Source organism: Artibeus jamaicensis, unplaced genomic scaffold (assembly GCF_021234435.1).
Source record: "Artibeus jamaicensis isolate MK-2021 breed Jamaican fruit bat unplaced genomic scaffold, CSHL_Jam_final contig_781, whole genome shotgun sequence".
NCBI lineage: Eukaryota > Metazoa > Chordata > Mammalia > Chiroptera > Phyllostomidae > Artibeus > Artibeus jamaicensis.
In genome coordinates this window covers 7601856-7625923 of record NW_026521968.1, presented here as the reverse complement: position 1 = coordinate 7625923, position 24068 = coordinate 7601856, and the positions used below count along the sequence as shown (strand labels likewise).

The window sequence follows — 24068 nt, the reverse complement described above, 5'->3', positions numbered from 1 at the left end:
AGGTGCTCTAAGAATCTTAAAAGCATCAAGAGAAAAGCAGTTAGTTACCTACAGGGGAGCTCTCATAAGAATTCCAGCTGATTTCTCAACAGAAACTTTGCAGGCCAGAGGGATTGGCAGGAGGTATTCAAAGTGATGAAAAAACAAGGACCTATAACCAAGGCTACTCTATCTAGAAAAGTTCTCATTTAGAATCTAAGGACAGATAAAGAGCTCCCCAGACATGAAAAAGCTAGAGGAGCTCATCATCACTAAACCAGTTACATTAAATTACATTAAATGTTAAAGGGTCTTCTTTAAGAAGAAGAAGAAAAAAGAAAAAATGTGAACAACAAAATTGCAATAAACATATATTTATCAACAATTGAATTTAAAAAACAAAATAAAGGAAGAAGCAGAACAGAAACAGACTCATAGATATAGAGAACATTTTGATGGTTGCCAGATGGGAAGGGGATTGAGGGGATGGTGAAAAAGGTGAAGGGGTTAAGAAGTACAAATTGGTTGTTACAGAATAGTTATGGGGATGTAAAGTACAGAACAGGGAATATAGTCAGTCATATTCTGATAACCATATATGGTGTCAGATAGATACAAGATTTATTGGGACAATCACTTAGTAAGTTATATAATGTCTAATCACTGGGGTGTGTACCTGAAACTAATATAATACTGTATGTCAACTGTAATGGAAAAATAAAAAGTAATTAAATGACAAAACCCCCCAGAAGTGTTCTAAAAAGGAAAGAAAGAAAGAAAATTGCTGCTTTAAGTAGTCAAAATTAATTGCCATAGCAAGCCTTACACATATTTTGGTGAATGTGTGTGTGCGGTCTCAGGGAGATGGTAACATGGAGGAATGTGGCGTGCGAGCTTCTCTCATTTGTGTTCTTCCTCTTTAGTGTCTTTCTAGTGCTCATTTCTTGCCTCACATTGGGACTGGAGAGGAGAGTGTACATACCTATCAGCAGATGGTTCAGGCCATTGATGAACTGGTTCGGAAAACCTTCCAAGACTGGACATCAACACTGGACAAGGACTGCATTCGTCGGCTGGATATGCCATTGTTACGAATCAGCCAGGAGAAGGCAGGGATGCTGGACATCAACTTTGACAAGTACAAGACCCAACCCCACTTGATCTCCTTTTATCTAACTCCTTCTACTTATTCTGTCTTTGGTACCATTCTCTTCCCCAACTGTCTCAAGAGTTTAACTCCCGTCTTTTGGTTTTCTCTCCATTCTCTCTAACTTTCCCTTATACTGTAATATGTCCCCTATCACTTCTTAATTTTAATTTTACGGGTTATCATTAAAAAAAAAAAAAAGAACCCTCTTACTAATTTACTAAACCAGTGATGTAGGTGTCCTGCCACTAGATGGCCATGATGGTTTAGCTAAATCCCCCAACCGGTGTGTGTGGGCTTTCCTGAGAACTGATGGCTGTCAGAATATGCCTTCTCCTATAGTTTTATAACTATAACATTTTCATATTACAATTATTTAAAATTTAATTAATTCATTTATTAGTTATTACAAACATATACTGAGTGCCTTCTATGTGCTAGGAACCAAGATAGGCACAGGAAGTTTATACAGTGGTAAAGCCCTTGCCTTCTGTTACTCTGTGAGTGAATACTTGTATCTACTCTTAGAGGGGTGCTTCCTTTCCATGTAAGATGCAGAAGGGAAAAAGAAAGAAGGAGCTATGTAAGGCATCTGTCTACAGAGATTACAAACCTTCTGGTGACAGTTTTTTCCTGATCGGAAGGAAATAACTTTTTACTTGATTGGTTTTGGCTCCCTCATGTCATCAGCTAGACACTAAAATAAGAGCTGTTTCTCATGCTTCCAGGCTGTTGCTACTAGCATTGGCTTTAACTCATAGAATGTCTTTATTTGTTGGGCAAATGTAGAAGAAGCTTTGCCAGAAAAAGCCTGTGTAGAGATGGAATCTGGGGGACACAAGAAACTGAGTGTGTCTGTCCTGGGCATTTGAAGGCAGCCTAACCAGGGGAGCTGACAGTTAATGGTTGAGGAAGGAACAAAAGAATCAAGATGCAGAAGCAGGGCTGAATGTCAGGCCAGAGGGGTGAGGTGAAGATGTTAGTGAGAAGGACAGAGATGGTCGAAGCCACATGGATTAGGAAGCAATTGAAAAGCACAGTGTGAAGATAAGGGCAATAGATTTGCTGTAAGTCTTTGATCAGTGATGGGTGTTAGAGACCAGCTTTGTTTGGGTTCATGACTTTCTGAGGTATGGCTAAGCAAGATTGTATAGAAATTGTTTACCTTATAAACCAGTAAGATTTTGAGGAGACAGAAGGTTAGGCCAGCATTACCCTAGCTATGATATTTGGAAGTATGTAATGGAGTTGAATCTGCGAGACACATTCTCTCATCAAGCTGGGTACTCCCAAAGAAACTGTGTTTGGGAGACACCCAGACACACTTGTAATGATATGAATATGAGTATTCACAGTCCACCAATTGCCCTTTTTCCATGAACTAAAGGACTGTATTCAAGTAGTAGAATTTTATTAAACACCAATGATTGATACTTACATTTTAAGGGTAGAGAATGAAGAATCTCCCTCCATTGCTGTGTCCCAGTGACTCAATTTCTCTCTGAAAAAAGAATCAATGTTACCAGTTTCTTGTGTAACATTCCAGGGGTGAGTGTATATCTACATAAGTATGAAGTACTTCAGAATGAGCCCTGGCTGGTGTGGCTCAGTGAATTGAGCGCAGGCCTGCGAACCAGAGGATTGTGGTTCAATTCCCAGTCAGGGCACATACCTGGGTTGCAGGCCAGTTCCTGTTAGGGGACCCATGAGAGGCAACCATACATTGATGTTCTCTCCCTCTCTCCTTCCCTTCCCCTCTGAAGATAAATAAATAAAATCTTTTTAAAAAAGTACTTCAAAATGGTTTAAATTCCCATTATAAAATTATTGATAATTTTACCTGGCTGGTGTAGCTCAGTGGATTGAGCACTGCCTGAGAACCAAAAGATTGCAGTTCGATTCCCAGTCAGGGCACATGCCTGGGTTGCAAGCCAGTTCCCAGCAGGGATGCACAAGAAGCAACAGTACATTGATATTTCTCCCCCTCTCTCCTTCCTGTCCCTTCTAAAGGTAAATTAAAAAAATTATTGATAATTTTAGAAAATTTTCAAAATGCAGAAAAATTAGAAGGCAGAAAAAAATTCCCCCTAAGATAGCCACTCTTGATAATTTGTTATATATATTTTTTATCATTTTCCTCCACCCCATTTTATAGGGTTGTTTTTATTTAATTTTTATAATCTTTACTGGGTATTTTTAAATTACAAAAGTAGTTCATGCTCACTGTAAAAAAGATCACTGTAGAAGTATATAAAGGAAAAAGTAAAAATCTGGAACATGGTTCCAACTCCCAAGAGATAACCATGATTACCATGTAATCAAAAATATACACTGCACACATAAAATAGGATCACATCATAACCCATTACTTTTGCAACTTGCTTCTTTTAAGGTTAACAAGTGTGGGAGGTCTTCCAATCTGTAGGTAAAACAGTACAAAATTATTTTTTGTGGCTCATAGCATTCCATAGTTTGGCTGTACTGTAATAGAATCAATCAGTCTATTATTGATGGACCTATAAGTTGTAACATTTTCATAAGGTTTCTGAATACTTCATACTGGAAGATTTTTTTCTTCTTTTGTATTTTTCAATATTATTTTATATTGTTTCAGTGTATAGCACAGCAGGTAGATAATTATATACTTTACAAAGTTTCCCCCCCAATATTTCCAGTACCCACTTGGCATTAATACATAGCTATTGCAATATTATTGACTATATTCTCTATGCTATACCTTGCATCCCCATGACTGTTTTGTAACTACCAATTTGTACTTCTTAATCCCTTCACCTTTTTCACCCAGCTCCCCAACCGCCCCTCCCCTGACAACCATCAGTCTGTTCTTGGTATCTATGAGTCTATGTCAGTTTTGTTTATTTATTTTGTTCTTTAGATTCCATATATACATGAAATCACATGGTATTTGTCTTTCTCTGACTTATTTCACTTAGCATAATACTCTCTAGGTCCATCCATGCTGTCACAAATGGTAAGATTTTATTATTTTTTATGGCCAAGTCAAATTCCAGTGTATATATGTACCACATCTTTGTCAACTTGTCTATTGATGAGCACTTGGGTTGCTTCCATATCTTGGCTATTGTAAATAGCTTCAATGAACATATGGGTGCATATCTATCTTTTCAGATTAGTGTTTTGGATTTCTTCTGATATATACCCAGAAGTGGAATTGTGGGGTCATAAGGCAGTTTCATTTTAAATTTTTTTGTACTGTTTTCCACAGTGGCTGCACCAATCTGCATTTCCACCAACAGCACATGAAGTTTTCCTTTTCTTCACATCTTTGAATACTTGTTATTTGTTGATTTATTGATGATAGCCTCTGACAAGTGTGAAGTGATACCTCATTGTGGTTTTAATTTGCATTTCTCTGATGATTAGTGACATTGAGCATATTTTCATATGTCTATTTGGCCATCTGTATGTCCTCTTTGGGGAAGTGTCTATTCAGGTCCTCTGCCTATTTTTTTTTATTGGATTATTTGATTTTTTTGTGGTGTTGAGTTGTATGAGTTCTTCTTTTTCTTTTTAATTCTCACTTGAGAACATATTTTTCATTGCTTTTGGTGGGGGGCAGGAGAGAGAGAGAAAGATAAAGAGAAACATCTGTGTGAGAAAGAAAAACATTGATTGGTTGCCTCTCATTGGTTCCCTGACAGGGAATCAAACATACAACCCAGGCATGTACCCTGACTGGAAATTGAACCTGCAACCTTTCAGTGAATGGGATGATGCTCCAACCAACTGAGCCATACTGGCCAGGACGAGTTGTATGAGTTCTTTATAAATTTTGGATATTAACTCCTTATCAGATGCATCATTGGTGAATAAATATCTTCTTTCATTCAGTAGGTTATCGTCTTTTCATTTTGTTGATGGTTTCCTTTGCTGTGCAAACCCTTTTTAGTTTGATGTAGTCCCATTTGTTTATTTTTCCTTTTGTTTCCCTTGTATGAGGAGATAACCAGAAAAAAATTGGTATGAGAAATGGCAGAGGTTTTACTGCCTATGTTTCCTTTTAGGATTTTTTAAAAAATTATTTATTTATTTTCAGAAAGAGGGGAAGGGAAGGAGAGAGGGAGAGAAATATCAATGTGTGGTTGCCTCTAATGTGTCCCCCACTGGGAACTGGCCTGCAACCCAGGCATGTGCCCTGACTGGGAACCGAACTATGATCCTTTGCTTCACCAGCCTATGCCCAATTCACTGAGCTACACCAGTGAGGGCTCTTTTAGGATTTTGAACATTCCAAATCTTATATTTAAGTCTTTAATCTGATATAAGTTTATTCTTATATACAATATAAGAAGATGGTCTAATTTTATTTTTTGCATGTATCTGTCCAATTTTCTCAACACCATTTATTGAATAGAATGACTTTAGCCTATTGTATATTCTTACTTCCTCTGTCAAATATTAATTGACCATATAGTCATGGGTTTATTTCTAGCCTGTCTATTCAGTTCCATTGATCTATATGTTGTCTTTATGCCAGTATCATGCTGTTTTGATTACTATATCCCTGTAGTATAATTTGATATCAGGTAGTGTGATACCTCCAACTTTGGTCTTCTTTCTCAAGATTGCTGTGGCTGCTTGGGGTCTTTTATGGTTCTATATAAATTTTTGGATTATTATACTAGAGGATTTCAGCGGGGCTTCCTATACCTTGTTCCCTTCCCTCCAAAGTGATGTGTTAACTTAATGTTTGAGCTAGTGTTCATCTAGTTAGGATAAACTTAAGAGAATTTTCCTGTCTGCTGTGGTCATCTCTTCTTGAGGAACAAATCAGATATTTATCTAAAATGCCATTTGCATAATTGTTATAGTAGAGTATCAAGGCAACTTTGGGCCAAATATTTATGATCTAGGTTTAGCTGAAACCCAAATAATGGGTAGACACTTCTCCCAGAGAGAAGAGGTGCTCCTATTTTTGCCAGTTGTTTTCTGGAGATGTCTGTTATAAGGTGCTTTAAATTTTTGTGGTTTTAAAATAAAACTGCCTCAATCCAGTAAATGTGAAAAACATGATTAAAGGGAAGGATTTTGAAAACCAAACCAAATATTGGTTTTATTTATCAAACCAATAAAGAAATCCAAGATAGTTTCAGCTTTTCCACAACCTATTAACACTCTGAAGAGTTGCAGATAACTTTATCAATTTACTCTTTTGTGTTCAATGTCTAGATAAAATCTTGAAATAAGCACACTTTCAAATGTCCTGATTGTTCTCAGAATTTCCTGACTTTCCTGAGTTGTGGGAGCCTCCCAGTCCCTAATAGCACCTATTTTATCTCACAAGGGGTTTATTATCCCACCTTATACCCAAATATTTGAGCTCTGAAGTCAAAATTGGGTTTCACTACATTATATGGCCAGACCAGCTTCACTAATTGCATTTATCATGAACATATTCCAGGTGTTGTCTATACCCTGGCTGAAAAGAGCTGTGTTATCACTATGTCACATAGGAGATTCCTCTGGAGTGGAATTTCCCCAGAGCAGGATGGGGGACACTGACATCTGTCTGTTTTTTTGTGTGTCTAGGGCTTCCACTTTCTCCTTTTCCCTCAGTCATAGAGTGCTTTCTTCATTGGGTCAGTTTATTCTGGGCTGTCAGTGCTAAACTGACCTAGCTTCACTTTCCTGACTCTACTGCCTAACCACTCATGTGAGGATAAATTATAAAATGTTTTATTTTATTAAAATTTTTTATTCCTACCAAAGACATTTTTTCTATTGCTTTGAGAGAGAGAGAGAGAGAGAGAGAGAGAAAGAGAGAGGAACATCAATATGAAAGAAAAACATCAATTTGGTTGCCCTCTCATACATACCCTGACCAGGGATTGAACCTGCAACCTGGGTATGTGCCCTAACTGGGAATCGAACCTGTGACCCTTCAGTCTAGGGGACGGTGCTCCAACCAACTGAGCTACACCAGCTAGGGCATAAAATAGTTTACAAAAATAATTCCCCAGATTGGTTTCTTTTTATAAAGTATATTTGTCAATGAAACAAAATTTGCACTCTAGAAAATTATTGACAAACTTCTGGCAAAAACTGAACATCGCTATGAAAAAAGTTTTGCATAGGGTTTTCATCTTAACAGCAGGAAGATATTATCCAAATTCATCCTGTTGACTGACAACTTAAAAATTTGATAATTTGCTTTAAAGTTACTTTGAAAATCTTGTCAAGATAAGAAAATGAAGAAACATTTTGGTACAATGTTGGATAGTATATAAGGCCAAGTAGGCTTGCCATGATATTTAGGAAGACAAATCCAAGGCCTCCAGTTTGGAGAGCATAGGAAAATATGTTTATGCTTAGAGAAATGTTCCCATGTATATTCACACTCATCCATCCTCCCAGTGTAGTTATAGCACAATTTTTAGTTAAATCAATACTCATCATTTATCTTAATGACTGTTAGTATTGTTTACTGCTGAACCAGAAATTTTCTGTCATTGAAGTGCTTTCCTTGCTGGTACAATGTTTGTTCTTTTTGAAATTAATAATTACTTCACTATTTTTGTTAGCACACTGTTCACTATCATTAGTTCTTCCAGACAAACTATAAAAACAATGTGAATAATCTTTTTCCTCACTATGTTACTTTTAAGGTATGATACTGATTTCTTAGAGCTCTCTCCCCTGGAGTTCACTATCTTCCTGCTACACAGGCATCATCCTGGGCTTCTCTGAGCCTCTTTTCTTGTTTGATTTCCTATTTCCTTTGTCTCCCTCTTTCTTAGTTTATGCCCTTATTTTGGAGTGCATCTGGTAGTAGCTTTCTGCGGAAGCAGTGCATAGGAGGTAAATTTTTTTGAGTTCTTGCATGAGTGAAAAAATTGTTTTCTGTGTTCCACTTGTTGGACAGTTGGCTGACTTTGGAGTTCTAAGTTGAAAGTAGTTTTTTTGTTTGTTTTGGCCTCTCTCTTTTACTTCGGAGCCTTTCTTTACATGTCTAGTAATTCTTTGTTCATTGGTATTTCTGTTGTTGTTGTTCATTGGTAGTTGAGAGAGGCTTGTTCACTTTGGCATATTAGACAGTTTCAAAAATAGCACAAACTTTAGTGAAGATTGTCAAGGTTTGAAAAACAGCATTTCTTGTCCCACAGTTCCTTAAAGGACATATCACAAATAAATTAGCACTTGAAATAATGTACTTCATTGGAAGATTACTCTCCAATAAAGATGAAAATATAATCCTTTGGAAAACATGAAATGTGATATTATTTTCTATATTGTTAATTCAGTACTTTCCTGTAGAACAGACACAAATATTCTAGAACAAAATATTCTAGACTATTTACCTCAATATCCTCTAGAAATAATATTCAGTAGTATTCAAATAACATTCAGTAGAATACAGTTTCATGAGAGCCTCTTCAGGTTGTGGGATCTTTTATCTTGTGATTAAAAAGCATAATTTCATTTAAAGAAAATAAAAGAGACCACACAGATTTTAAAATATCAAATAATTGGTTTCAGCCAAGATGGAGGTGTAGGAAGAAACGCTTTGCTTCCTCACACAACCAAAAGAAAAATAGCAACCAATTAAAAAAATAAACGAACCAGAAGTGCCAGAAAATCAAACTGCACAGAGTGCCAACAACCAAGGAGTTAAAGAAACATTAATCCAGTCTGGTAGGAGGGGAAAGACTGGCAGCTGAGCAGAGAGGATGTGCAGCAAGGTGGTGGGTGAGGTGGGGCTGGCTGAATGGGAACTAAAGACTCAAAACCTCCTTCTATAAAATACTGTGGGGCTTGTGACAGTGGGAGAAACTCCCAGTCTCACAGTAGAATTTGTTGGAAGATGGGACTGGAGCAGAGTGGGAGAATGGCCCCTCTAAGACCCCTCCCTCACAGGTAGCGCCTCATGCAGCCATGTGGGTTGCCCCACCCTGGTGAATACCTAAAGCTCTGCCCTCTTACAACATAACAGGTGTGCTGAGACAAATATATATGGTCCAAAGGAAAGAACAGATCAAAATTCCAGAAAAAGAGCTAAGCGACAAGGAGATAGACGACATATCTGATACAGAGTTCAAAACACTGGTAATCAGGATGCTCATATAACTTATTGAGCTCTGTTGAAAAATAAAGGAAGTAATGAAAGCTTCACAAAATGAAATAACCCAAAATATACTGGGAACCAATAGAGAAGAAAAGGAAATCGGGACTCAAATCAACAACAATTTGGAACAAAAGGAAGAAATAAACATCCAACTGGAACAGAATGAAGAAACAAGAATTCAGAAAAATGAGGAGAGGCTTAGGAACCTATGGGACAACTTGAAGCACTCCAACATCTGAATCATAGGAGTGCCAGAAGAACAAGACCAAGAAATTGAAACTTACTTGAACAAACAATGAAGAAAAATTGCCCCAATCTGGTGAAGGAAATAGACTTCCAGAAAGTCCAGGAAGCCCAAAGAGTACTAAAGAAATTGGACCCAAGGAGGAAAACACTAAAGCACATCATAATTAAGTCACCAAGATTAAAGACAAAGGGAAAATCTTAAAAGCAGCAAGAGGAAAGGAGAGAGTTATCTACAAAGGAGTTCCCATAAGACTATTAGCTGATTTCTCAAAAGAAACCTTATAGGCAAGAAGGGGCTGGAAAGAAGTATTCAAAGTCATAAAAGGCAAGGACCTACATCTAAGATTCCTCTATCTAGCAAAGCTATCCTTTATAATGGGAGGATGGATATAATGCTTCTCAGATAAGGTCAAGAGTTCATCATCACCAAGCCATTATTATATGAAATGTTAAAGGGACTTATCTAAGAAAAAGAAGATGATAAAAAATATGAACAGCAAAATGACAACAAACTCCCAATTATCAACAACTGAACCTAATAACAAAACAAAACAAAACAAACTAAACAAACAAGTAGAATAGGAATAGAATCACAGAAATGGAGATCATCTGGAGGGTTGTCAGTGGGGAGGGGGAGGGAGTGGGTGTGTGGGGAAGGGTACAGGGAATAAGAAACATAATTGGTAGGCATAAAATAGATGGGGGGAGGTTAAGAGTACTATAGGAAACAGAGGAGCCAAAGAACTTATATGTACAACCCATGGACATGAATTAAGGTGGGGGGGAGGGAATACTGGAGGGTAGGGAGCGGTGCAGGACAGAGGGGGGATGAAAGGGAGATAAGAATTGGGACAACTGCAATAGCATAATCAATAAAATATACTTTAAAATGAAATAATTTTTATTCAAGATTTTTTATTTTAAAAATATTTAAAATGCAAAAGGTTAAAGACAAACAGCAGCAAGAGAAAAGCAGATAGTTACCTACAAGGGGGTTCTCATAAGACTTTCAGATGATTTCTCAAAAAAAACTTTGCTGGCAAAAGGGATCAACAAGAAATATACAAAGTATTGAAAAGCAGGGACTTACAACCAAGACAACTCTACCTAGAAAGCTATCATTTAGATTTGAAGGACAGATAAAGAGCTCCCCATACAATAAAATGCTAAAGGAGTACATCACCCCCAAATCAGTATTACATTAAATGTTAAGGGTCTTTTTAAAGAAAAAGATGGGGAAAAGTTTAAAAACTATGAACAATAATATGTCAATAAATACATATGTACTAAGAAGGGAATCTTAAAACAACCAAAATAAATAAAGAAGCAGAACAGAAACAGACTCATAGATACAGAGAACATTTTGAAAGTTGCCAGATGGGAGGGAGGTCAGAGGAATGGGTTAAAAAGGTGAGGGGATTAAGAAGTACAAATTGGGGACTTCTGGCCAAGATGGAGGCATAGGTGGAAACACTGTGCCTCCTCGCACAACCAAGTTTAAAGACAACAAAGTTTTAGTAACAAAAACACAGCTAAAACACAGAAAATTAAACTGTACCAAAGTCCAACAACAATGAACCATTCAGCCAGATTGGTAAGAGGGGCTGGTGGAGCAGGGTCAGGCAGGAGAGATCGGTTGGACCGACCCAGGAGCGCAAGCAGCATTTGGTGGATCCCAGGTGTGGGATGGCAATGGGAGGACCCAGTGAGGGCACAAGGTGGCTGGCTCACCGAGGTGACACATTTGCGCGCAGATAAACCAAGCGAAGGAGTGAGCAGTGAGACAGAGGGCTCAGGCTAGGGTCCCCTCAAGGGGAATTAGAGCCTGAAAGCACCACTTGGAAAGACTTTCAGGGTGGAGGTGCCGGGAGAAGCTCCCAGACTCACAGAGAGTTCACTGGAGAGATCCACAGAGCCCTGGAGGGTACACAAGACCACACACCTGGGAACCAGCACCAGAAGGGTCCAATTTGCTTGTGGGAAGCAGCAGAGGGGACAGAAATCTGAGAGAGACCAGAACAAATGCCAATTTCCCTCTCTGACCCTGCCCCCACATACAGTGTCACAACCCAGCCACCTGGGTTGCCCTGCCCTGGTGGACACCTAAGGCTCTGCCCCTCATATATAACAGGTGTGAATAGACAAAAACATTATGGCTCAAGAACAGCTCAAAGCTCTAGAGCCAATAACTCTAAGCAACCAAAAGATAGCTAACTTTTCAGATGCACAGTTCAAAACACTGGTGATCAGGATGCTCACAGAATTAGTTGATTTCAGTCACAAATTAGAGGAACATATGAAGGCGAAACTAATTGAAATGAAGGGAAATGCACAAGAAACCAATAGTGATGGAAAGGAAACTGGGCCTCAAATCAAGGGAGTAAACCAGAAGGAAGAAAAAAATGACCAAACAAAAAAGAATGAAGAAACGAGATTTCAAAAAAATGAGGAGAGGCTTAGGAACCTCCAGGACATCTTTAAACGCTCCAACATCCGAATTATAGGGGTACCAGAAGGGGAAGAGGAACAGCCACGAGTGGAAAACAAATAATAAAGGAGAACTTCCCCAATCTGGCAAAGGAAATAGACTTCCAGGAAATCCAGGAAGCTCAGAGAGTCCCAAAGAACTTGGACCCAAGAAGAAACACACTAAGGCACATCATAATTATATTAGCCAAGATGAAAATGAAGGAGAGAATCCTAGAAGCAGCAAGAGCTAAGGGGACAGTCACCTACAAAGGACTTCCCATCAGACTGTCAGCTGATTTCTCAAAAGAGACCTTACAGGCAAGAAGGGGCTGGAAAGAAGTATTCCAAGTCATTAAAGGCAAGGACCTACATCCAGGATTGTTCTATCCAGCAAAGCTCTCATTTAGAATGGAAGGACAGATAAGGTGCTTCTCAGATAAGATCAAATTCAAGGAGTTCATCATCACCAAGCCCTTATTATATGAAATGTTAAAGGGATTTATCTAGGAAAAAGAAGATAAAAAACATGAACAGTGAAAGGACAGCCAACTCACAGTTATTAACAACCACACCTAAAACAAAAGCAAACTAAGAGGACAGCTAGATCAGGAGTAGAACCATAGAAATGAAGATCACATGGAGGGTTAGCAACACGGGAGTGGGAGGAGGAGAAGGGGGGAGAAGGTACAGAGAATAAGCATAGACGGTAGGTAGTAAATAGGGGGGAGGGCAAGAATAGTATGGGAAATATAGAATCTAAAGAACTTGAGACACATGGACATAAATGAAAGGGGGGAATGGTGGGGGAGGGATGTGCAGGGTGGAGGGGAATGAAGGGGAGAATAGGACAACTGTAATGGCATAATGAATAAAATATATTAAAAAATTTAAAAAAGTACAAATTGGTTGTTAGAGAATAGTTATGGGGATGTAAAGTACAGCTCAGGGAATGTAGTTAATAATATTCTAATAACTACATATGGTATCAGAAAGGCATGAGATTTATTAGGATGATCACTTGGTAATTTATATAATGTCTAATCACTGGGGCATACACCTGAAACTAATATAATGCCGCATGTCAACTGTAATTTAAAAAATAAAAAATAATTTAAAAAATATAAGTTATTTTAAAATATTGTTTAAAGATTTTAGTTACCTATTTTTAGAGGGAGGGAAAGGGAGAGAGAAAGAGAGAGAAACATCAATATATGATTGCCTCTCACACACACCCCATTGGGGGCCTGGCCTGCAACCTAGGCATGTGCCCTGACTGGGAATTGAATCAGTAACCCTTCGGTTCAAAGGCCAGCATTCAATCTACTGAGCCAGGGCTATTTTAAAATATTTTTAAATGTCTGAAAAAAATTTTGCCTGGTATTTTGTGGTTCTATTCTTTATATTTTAAATTTATTTTTAGAAAAGATTTTATTTATTATCTGGAGAAAAGAAAAAGGAAGAAGAGAGAGAGAGAAAGGTGAATATGAGAGAGACACATTGATTGGTTGCCTCTCACGTGCACCATGCTTGGAGATGGAACCTGCAACCTGGTCATGAGCCCTGACAGGGGACTGAACTGGTGACATTTTGCTTTGTGGCACGCTGTCCAAACAAGGCATACTAGTTAGGGATCTTCTTTACATTTAGATCTTTGATCCATTTGTAATTTATTTTGCTGTAAGGAGAGAGGTACAACTTTTTTAAATCCCCAGATAGCTAGCCAGTTGACCCAATCTCATTTACCGAACTGCTATTTTTATAATATAACAAATTCCCAACTATAATTTGTGTCTATTTTGGAATTCACTATTCTGTTCTGGTATGTTTTTCTGTTCATGTGTAGGTACCAAACTGTTTTAATTATTGTCTTCATTACTTTCCTTTTTCAGAGTTTTCTTGAGTATTTTAAATACATATTTCCCATAAGAACTTTATGATTGATTTGCTTAGTTCCAAAAATAGTCCCACTTTAACTTCTTTTCTTTAATTTATTTTTTATTGATTATGCCATTATGGTTGTTCTATTTCCCCCCTTCATTCCCCTCCACCCTACCCCCCGTCCCCACCATTACCCCCCCTTTAGTTTATGACCTTGTGTCTCAAGTCCTTTAGATTCTATATTTCCCATACTATTCTTGCCCCCCCATCTATTTTCTATCTACTGTCTATGCTTATTCTCTGTACCTTCTCCCCCCTTCTCCTTCTCCCACTCCCCTGTTGCTAACCCTCCATGTGATCTTCATTTCTATGTTTCTGCTCCTGATCTAGCTGTCCTCTTAGTTTGCTTTTGTTTTAGGTGTGGTTCTTAATAACTGTGAGTTGGCTGTCCTTTCACTGTTCATGTTTTTTTAACTTCTTTTTCTTAGATAAGTCCCTTTAACATTTCATGTAATAAGGGCCTGGTGATGATGAACTCCTTGAATTTGATCTTATCTGAGAAGCACTTTATCTGTCCTTCCATTGTAAATGAAAGTTTTGCTGGATAGAGCAATCTTGGTTGTAGGTCTTTGGATTTCATGACTTGGAATACCTCTTTCCAGCCCCTTCTTGCCTGTAAGGTCTTTTTTGAGAAATCAGCTGACAGTCTGATGGGAAGTCCTTTGTAGGTGACTGTCCCCTTAGCTCTTGCTGCTTCTAGGATTTTCTCCTTCATTTTCATCTTGGCTAATGTAATTACGATGTGCCTTAGTGTGTTTCTTCTTGGGTCCAAGTTCTTTGGGACTCTCTGAGCTTCCTGGATTTCCTGGAAGTCTATTTCCTTTGCCAGATTGGGGAAGTTCTCCTTTATTATTTGTTCAAATAAGTTTTCCACTGGTGGCTGTTCCTTTCCCCCTTCTGGTACCCCTATAATTCGGATGTTGGAGCGTTTAAAGATGTCCCGGAGGTTCCTAAGACTCTCCTCATTTTTTTTGAATTCTTGCTTCTTCACTCTTTTCTGTTTGGCCATTATTTGATTTCTTCTGGTCCACTCCATTGATTTGAGTCCCAGTTTCCTTCTCATCGCTATTGGTTTCCTGTGCAATTCCCTTCATTTCAATTAGGTTCGCCTTCATATGTTTCTCTAATTTGTAGCTATAATCAAGCAGTTCTGTGAGGATCCTGATCACTGGTGTTTTAAACTGTGCATCTGAGAGTTTTGCTATTTCTTCATAGCTTAGATCAATAGGCTCTGGGGCTTTGAGATCTTCTTGAGCCATTTTTGGTCTGTTTGCGCCCCGTTAAGTATGAGGAGCGGAGCCTTGGACTCCCAGGTGGCTGGGTTGTGACGCTGTATGTGGGGGTGTGGTCAGAGCAGGGATATGGCAGCCCCCTCTGCTGTTTAACGCAGCTGGGTGAGGAGCAGAGCCTTGGGTAGTTCACCAGGGCCGGGCCACTCAGAGTCGCTGGGTTATGACGCTGTATGTGGAGGTGGGGTCAGAGCAGGGAAATGGCGGCGCCCTCCGCTGCTGCTCGCTGCGGGGATCCGCTGGGTCCCAGTCCAATCACGCCCACTCCCTCGCTTTTCTATCCGCGCACGAATGGGCGACCACAGTCAACCTGCAGCCCTGCTCCCTCGCTGTTTCCCCGAGGTCGCTGGGTCTCTCACTAGGTCCAACCCTGTGCCTGGATTCCGTGCACCTGAGTCCATCTGACCGAGTTTTCCTGTGCAACCCCGCTCCGCCAGCTGCTGGTTTCACCCCTCTTACTGGCCAGGCTGAAGAATTTGTTGTTAACAGACTTCTGAAAAGTTCAATTTTCTGTGTTCTGGCTGTGTTTTCTGTTGCTAATATTTAATTGTCTCTAAACTTGGTTGTGTGAGAAAGCACGGTGTCTCCACCTATGCCTCCATCTTGGCGGAAGTCTCCCCATTTTAACTTTTATAAGAGAAAGGATTGGGTTAAATTTATAGGTTAACTTAAGAATGAACATCTTTAAGATTTGAGTGTTTCTATCCATGAATAGTGTATTTTTCTTTCATTTATTTAAGTCTTGTTTTTTATGCATTATTTATTTTTTTAAATCTTGTTTTTAATCCATGTCATTTTTCCATTTATGTTAATCCATGAACAAGAAGTACTATGATATATAATATTATCATATACAGATGTTACATATAACATTTATAAATGTTGTAATATATACAATTTATTATTAATTTGTTAATTTTTGGTATTTTATTTAGATTGTTTTAATTTTCATGGGTCTATTTTCCTCTACAGTAATGTTTAACTGGTTACAGTCTTTACATTGGAAAACTTTGATATCAATAAGTTAATTTTGTACCCAGTCACTTTTACAAATAATTTCTTGTTTAAATAGCTTTTTCCTTTAAAAAACATTTCTTGTTATGAAACATATCATAGCATACACACAGAGAAGTTAAAACTTACACATTCAGCCTAACAAATAGGTATAAAATAAGTACCCTTGCAACTATCACCCAGGTCAAGGAAAGAACATTGCCAATAGTCCAGAGGCCCGCACTTATTATTTGTCAGTTGAATTAGTTGTTCAGGAGATATTATATAAAAGCACACTTATTGGACTCTCTTGAAAAATCAGAGTGGTCCGGCGCTTTGGACCAATCACATTGGACCAGCATTTCCATATGACAGCAGAGGCCTTGAGCTCTTTAGCTCAACTTTAGGCCAAATGTCAGTTACTATTTATCATTACAGTTGAACTACACTTTCCTTGGAGTTATTGAAATTTGTGAACTTTACTTTTCACTGTTAAAACCAAAGGAGTTGGTAGTCAGTTGGATGTTGGAAAGTGAGGCTGAGGGAGGACACACAGTTCTGGTTTAGGCAGCGGATGGTGCTGTTCCCTGAGACAAGAATTCCACGTTTACAGTGTAGATGGTGAATTCATTTCTGGACACAGTGAGAGCGATGTTATCTGTGAGACAATGTGGGGAGATACCTACTGGACAGTTAGGCATAGAAGTCTAGGGCTCAAGAAGGACAGTGAGGGGAGGTAGAAGAAGGTAAAGGGGGGATAAATGGTGATGGAAGGAGACGAGTTGGAATGGTAAACAATACAATATACAGATGATGTATTGCAGGGTTGTAAAAACCAAATAAACAAAGAAGTCAAGAGTATAGGTTAGCCATGTAGTTTTGGGAGTCATCAGCTACAGAAGGCAGCTGAAGCCATGGCAGTGGATGAGATCATTCAGGGAGAATGTGTTGAATCTGAAGAAACTGGAGGAGCCCTTATTTAAGGAAACTACGTTTCCCAGGGAAAGTGGGTTTTTTACTGAGTCTCCAGTGCTTTCCAAGTGACACTGGACAGAGAAGCATACTTTTACTGAAGGGCAGGGCAGATAAGAGGAGAACTGTGTTCTATAAGCCAGGAAACAAGTGTCCAAGGAAGGCATGGAGCAGTTCACCATAATGTTAAGGCCTGCAGAGAGATCAAGGGGGATAGGGTCTGAGGAGGTCTGCAAGGTTTAACTACAAGAAGTCCTGTGGAGCCCTGGTTGGTGTGCTCAGTGGATTGAGTGCCGGTCTGCAAACCAAAGCTTGCCAGTTTGATGATTCCCAGTCAGGACACAGGCCTGGGTTGTGGGCCAGGTCCTCAGTTGGGGGTGTGTGAGAGGCAACCACACATTGATGTTTCTCTTCCTCTCTTTTCCCCTCCCTTCCCCTCTGTCTAAAATAAATAAATAAAATCTTTTTTAAAAAAGAAAAAAAAAGCCCTGTGGAAACTTGATGAGAACAGTTTTAGAGGTGAAGTGGGGATGGCTCTCAGAGGGTTGAGGAGTGGGAGGAAAAGAAATGGAGTTCTTGAGCATAATTCTTTTCAGAAGGTAGGTTGTAAGGGGGAGCACAGAGTGGAGTGTGGTACCTGTAGCCAGGATATGGAATCAAGGAAAGGCTGGTTTTGTTGTTGTTATTTTTCATAAGATTGTAAAAACTTGGCTACTTAAATGTTGATGGGAAGGAACCTAGTAGGCTGAGGGTATAGGAGAGCTGGAGAAGATGGCATCTGAGAAAGAAGGAGGAAACCTTGTCAGAACACAAAGCCTAGGAAGAAGGGTCGACCTGGGTGTGAGGAGGTCCTCTTCTGTCATAAATGAGAGAAACTGTAGGCTTAATTTCTGTAGTGGGAAGTGTATGGGGTTCTCACCTGATGTCTGTTGTATTTCTGTGATGCAGGAGATGAGGCTTTTCACAGAAGTGGAGAGGGAGGCCAGATTTGAGAAAGTAGTCAGGATTTGCAGTCACTGTGAGAACAGGAGGGAGAGCAGGTTGGGAACATCCTAGGATGCAATCTGGAGAGCTCAGCTGGGGTGGAAGACCTTGAATGCCCAGTGCACTAATCTGTGTGGTCATGTGATTTTCTCTAGCCTTGCTGGACCACCTTCACATGGGCACAGTGGGGGACGACAGTGGATGTAGCCAGGATTGGGGTGTTGCCAGGTGGCTTACACTAAGGAATGAGGCCTCTTTCACGTGCCCCACTAGGGACAGAACCCAGGCATGTGCCTTGACTGGGAATTGAATCAATGATCTTTCGGTTTTCAGGATTACACTCCAACCCACAGGGCCACACCCCTCCAGGATATCTGTTATCATTTTTAACCTCTAAGAGCTCTGTGTTTTCTTTTATAGCATTTTGCTTTTGTTTCACAAATGTTCTCTTGTTTCTTTCCTTTCTCTGAGGATGCTAGCAGACAGTTTTGTTTGTTTTACTTATTTGGAATAGTCAGTCTTCTTTGTTCCCCTCCAGTTGCTGTCTTCTGTTCATTTGCCTGCTCACCTTCTGCACCCAGAAAGACAGAGACCACTGTTTTGAGATCCTTGGCTGTCTGTCCATATTTAAGGGAAGGGAGTTGGAAGGCTGATTGGAAGCCCTGCTGAGCAGATGGTGGGGCTTCTCAGCTGGGAGCTTTACAACAGTGAGATGTTTTCTGGGGACTCCTGAGGTAATTATCTTTTGACACTTTTCCTCTTAGACTGGTCAGAGGCCACAGAGAACAATCTTTCAAACTGTATTCTGGAGGGTGTAGGTCCAGCTGCCAGAGTGCTGATTTCTGGGTAGGAAAATAAGGCTGGAGGTCTTAACATTAGTGTGCACCTGAGCGCTCAATGCCTGCTTCTCTTAGTACGATACCTCTCCTTCAGCTGGACCTGGGCTCCATAGTCCAAAGACTCTGTTTCTGTACTGCTTTCTCATACTACAAGCCTGTAGTATTTTGTTGAGGTGAATCTTGCACCTGCTTAACTGTACAGAGTAGGGGAGCAGACATGGGGAGAGCTGCTTCCTAAATTTTCACCTGGTTTTCCTGTTTTAGTCCTACCTTCACCTGCTTCCTTGATACTTAAAGCTACCAGCCCCTGGGCCTATAGAGAGTCCTACAGCATGAACTGGGTGGCTTCTTAGCTGTGTCCATCACCAGTTTAGGATTCCAATTCTGTTCCCTATCCATCTGCTTTTCAGCTTCCCAGTTACTCTGTTGTTTCCTTGTATTTGTGGGTTTCTGCGTTAAGCAACAAAAACCCCTTTACTGTTTGGGTTAGTGGTTTGAAAAGAGGAACAAAAAGGAATATGTCCAGTCAGCCTTCTTACCTGGAGATTCCCCTTCATTTTTAATATTTATTTATTTGTTTGTTTGTTTATTTATTTATTTATTTTTAGAGAGGGGAGGGGAGGGAGAAATAGAAGGAGAGAAACATCAATGTGGTTGCCTCTTGCACACCCCCTAACAGGGAGCTGGCCTGCGACCCAGGCATGTGCCCTGACTGGGAATCAACCAGGTGACCCTTTGGTTCATAGGTTGGTACTCAATCCATTGAGCTACACCAGCCAGGGCTCTCCTTCACTTCTTATCTTTAAAAACCTCAGTGCTGCCCAGCCTACACCCTCCGCATCTGTTGTTGGTTCTTGCTTATGCCCTTAAGCAATACCCTCAGCTGCTTTGCTTTTCTTTCTCCCCAAGGTCCCTGATGATTCTCTTTGTGGAGATTGACTACTGGGAGCGGCTGCTGTTTGAGATACCTCATTATGTGGCGAATGTAGCCGAACGTGCAGAGGACCTGCGCATTCTTCGTGAAAATCTACTTCTTGTTGCCCGAGACTACAATAAGTAGGGCTCCAGTCTGCATGGCAGCCCTTCTGTATGCTACTTTATCCCCCCTCTTTGTCTTATCTGCTCCAGGAGGTTGTCCTTTTCCTATAGTGTCCATGTTTTACATTTTGTCTATCTCAAAAAAAAATCCCAGTTTCACTGCTCTCTTATGGCCCTATGCTTATTCCCTTGTAGTTTTGTCTTCTACCTTGTGGGCAGAGAGCAAAAACAACCAGGTTCTTTCCCACCCTGTAGAGCATCTGGGCCATATATATTATAAGACTGGGTCAATTCTCTAGGAGTGAAACTGGCATTAGGGTTATGGGCACAGAATAACATCAAATTCATTGAACCAAGGCCATGCTGGCACCCTTTCTTTTAATGCCCTTACTACTCATTTGTGGAGTGAGGCTTTGTCCTGGGCTGTGTTCCTTTTTCAGCCCAATTAAAGTTCAAGGGAGTGGATCCAGCAGTCTTTTTTGAGTGTCTAGAACTGAACTATCCATTATGGTAGCACTAGCAGCATGTGGCTATTACTATTTTACTTACTTAATTGAAATCAAATAAAATTTTAAAATTCAGCCACTCATGTGCATAGGCTACATTTTCAATCCTTCATAGCCTATCATATTAGCACAGCTTGTAGAACATTTCTTTCATTGCAGAATGTTTTATTGGAAAGCACTAGTCTAGAATCATGAACTTTCTGATTTTTGCACCAGGTTTCCTGGTGTGGAGGAGAGGTCTTCAGAGCTTGTCCCTATCAGCTACCTGTCTGCTCTTACACACAGGATTATTGCCATGCTGTCCCCAGATGAACAGGCCCTGTTCAAAGAGCGTATCCGATACCTGGATAAGAAGATCCACCCTGGACTCAAGAAACTGCACTGGGCCTTAAAGGGGGCCAGTGCCTTCTTCATCACAGAGTGCCGCATACACGCCAGCAAGGTAGGCCATGGTCATGACACCCTAAAAGCTGAACAAGAGACTGGTGCATGGGAAATTAATAACTGAGTCATAGGTAGTAGTGAAGAGACCAGGGAGTAACGGGAAAGGAATTAAGTGTGCTTGGGGAAGGACTTTTTTTTTTGTCAGCAACTGTAGGTAGAGGATAGGTAGGAGGATCAAATTAGGCCCAGAGGGTCTTCCCAAGCTGACTCATCACCCCATGGTGCTGGGGGGTCTGAGTCCAGGTACAGGCGATTGTGAATGAGTTCAAGGCATCCACTCTGACCATTGGCTGGCGAGCCCAAGAGATATCAGAGACACTGTTGGTACGCATTAGTGGCAAACGAGTATACAGGGACCTGGAATTTGAGGAGGACCAAAGAGAGCATCGGGCCACCGTGCAGCAGAAATTGATGAGCCTGCACCAGGATGTGGTAGCCATCATGACCAACTCTTATGAAGTCTTCAAGAATGATGGCCCTGAGGTAGGGTTCCTGTGGCCAGGGCTTTGTGGTTGGGGAAGCCCCCAGCCCTCCAGTCCCATCAGACAGCTCTCTTGATTTTTTTTTGGTTTGTTTTTAATCCCCCCAGTGTGTGCTTCTTAAACATCCTGCTCTATTATTAGATTTGCCCAACCTTCAGTCTTTCACACCTCCTTCCTTCAGGACTCAGAGATCTATCTTTCTATTTAACCAGTTTGTTCCCATCCCCGTTGGCTGGACCTACCTGTCTTCCCTGATGGTTCTCTTTCCCTGCCCTCTTCCTACCAGATTCAGCAGCAGTGGATGCTATACATGATTCGGTTGGACCACATAATGGAGGATGCCCTGCGTCTGAATGTAAAGTGGTCACTGTTGGAACTGTCCAAAGCTATCAATGGGGATGGAAAGACCACTCCAAACCCACTCTTCCGAGTCCTTGTAACTTTGCAGAATGACATGCAGGGAGGTGTAGCACAGGTGGGGATCACTTTGCTGCTGACACCTGAGAACTATTCGTACTTTATTTGCCAGTCTCCCTCAATCCTTAAACTTGACCCTCAGCCTTGACTTTATGCTATGGCCCCTGGACCTGGTTCTGAATTATTCAACCTTACTGGTGCTTAGGCCTGTCTCCTAAGGCTTTCCCCACTGTGTTCCCACAGGTGGAATTCTCACCCACCCTGCAGATTTTGGCAAGTGTGGTCAATGACATTGGCAACCACCTTTTTTCCACCATCTCTATCTTCCGCCACCTCCCAGAAATTCTCTCCAAGCGCAAGTTTCATCGTGACCCCATCCATACAATTGTGGGTGAGTAGGCAATGGGGAGGGCATCTGGTGTGGGGGTATCAGAGACTTGGGAGTGAACAGAGCTAGGAGGAGAGACCAGGGCTGTTTTCAGACACACTGGGCCAGTCATTTCCAATAGGGTAAAAAATGCAAGTCAAGGGGCTGGATTGGGGAAGCGGGCAAAGGCAGGGATGAAGGTTGAGATTAGGTAACTGATGCTCAAAAGATTTGGGATTTGGGGTGGGAGATTAGGAAGGATGAGTTTGAGAGTGGGGCTGGCATATAACATGTCCAGATACCAACAGATGATATATCTGAATCCCACAGATTAGATTCATACTTTACTTTCTGCCTCCTCCTTTATTTTCTAATGCTCATGTTTGAGTCTTATTTCTTAGGGGAGATGGTATTGGAATGGGGGGTCTTGGGGCAGTAGCCAGAGGCCAGGCTGGAGCTTGGGTTGAAATGATAGTTAATGAGAAGCATTTTGCTGGCTTCTGAAGAGCGAGATGAGGACATCAAGAAGATCCAGGCCCAGATCAGCAGCGGTATGACCAATAATGCAAGTCTGCTGCAGAACTACCTCAAAACCTGGGATATGTATCGGGAAATCTGGGAGATCAACAAGGACTCTTTCATCCGTCGCTATCAGCGCCTCAACCCCCCTGTCTCTTCTTTTGATGCTGACATTGCCCGGTAAGGAGGACAGGTGGATGTGCAGGTCTGTCTCTAAGAGGTCTAGAATCTCAGGAGGCATTCCAGGTCTAGAGACTCAGGAAGGAAGATTGGGGGTAAGGAGGGGTGCAGAAAGTGTGTCCTCAACTAAAGGAAAAGAGCAGGACCTAGGACACTGGACCTTTGTTTCTTAGCGGTTGGGTCTGATAAGAGCTGGACAAAATTTAGGGAGAAAGCTGTTTTGGTGAGGATTACCCACAGGGTTGTATTAGAAAGGAAGAAATGCTTGGGATACAAAGGTTGAGAGAAGTGAACACTTTTAATTTTAAGAAGGTAGATTGGGATTAAATTGAAAAAGATGCTTAAGTTCTGAAGGCAAGGAACGAGTTGCAATCTCTTTGTCCTCTGGTTGTTCATTCATTTGTTAAATAAACACCATTGTCCTATGGGTCCATGAGAAATCAAAAGAAAAAATGAACAAGTGTTTTCCTCCTGAGGGCAATAGTGTAGTAGGGAAGCTAGAAGAGCGGTAGTGGGGCACCTTGAGAATGGCTGAAATTCCAGCTCTGCCACTTCCTAGCTGTGTAATTTTAGGCAAGTTACTTAGATTCTCTGGGCCTCAGTCTCTTGTGAAACAGATATTTCACCACCTCCCTATTATAAGGTTGTGAGATTATTAAATATATGTAAAAGTACTTTGTAAACTCTAAAGTACTGCCCTAATGTGCTTATTATTACAGAAGCTTCAAATGTAAAAATGATATGACTAAGGTTTATAAGGTACCAAGGCAGTTCAATGGAAAGGGAGAATTTTTCAGCCAGGGGCATTAGGAAAGGCTTTGTGAAGGGAGTGACTTTGGGGCTGGGCTTTACGGAATAGGTAGGATTTCAAGAGGCAGAGATGGGCAGTGGGAGAGCATTCCAGGTAGAGAAAATAGCATAAGGAAAGGCATAAAGATGGGAATACATAAGCATGTTCACCAAATAATGAGTAGTCTGGAACACAGGATAAGAAAGGGAGGATGCAAAGGAATTTATATACAACAAGCAACTTTATTCTCTCAACAGCCTCGTGATGTGGGGTTGATTATTATTATCATGTTACAGAGGAGTAAAAATGAGGCTTCCAACAGTTAAATAATCTGCCTTAAGTCATAGAGCTAGTGAGCAGCAGTG

At 40.6% G+C, this 24068-nt stretch overlaps 1 protein-coding gene across 1 annotated transcript in view; it reads left to right on the top strand.

Annotated features, from left to right (window-relative positions):
• Positions 1-24068, top strand: part of DNAH2 (dynein axonemal heavy chain 2) — a 113055-nt gene that overhangs the window by 25923 nt on the left and 63064 nt on the right. The window contains exons 13-19 of the mRNA XM_037151148.2: positions 903-1117; positions 19870-20016; positions 20790-20946; positions 21192-21431; positions 21717-21905; positions 22091-22238; positions 22721-22913. Of these exons, the coding sequence (XP_037007043.2) occupies positions 903-1117; positions 19870-20016; positions 20790-20946; positions 21192-21431; positions 21717-21905; positions 22091-22238; positions 22721-22913 (1289 nt within the window). The remainder of the gene's footprint in view (positions 1-902; positions 1118-19869; positions 20017-20789; positions 20947-21191; positions 21432-21716; positions 21906-22090; positions 22239-22720; positions 22914-24068) is intronic.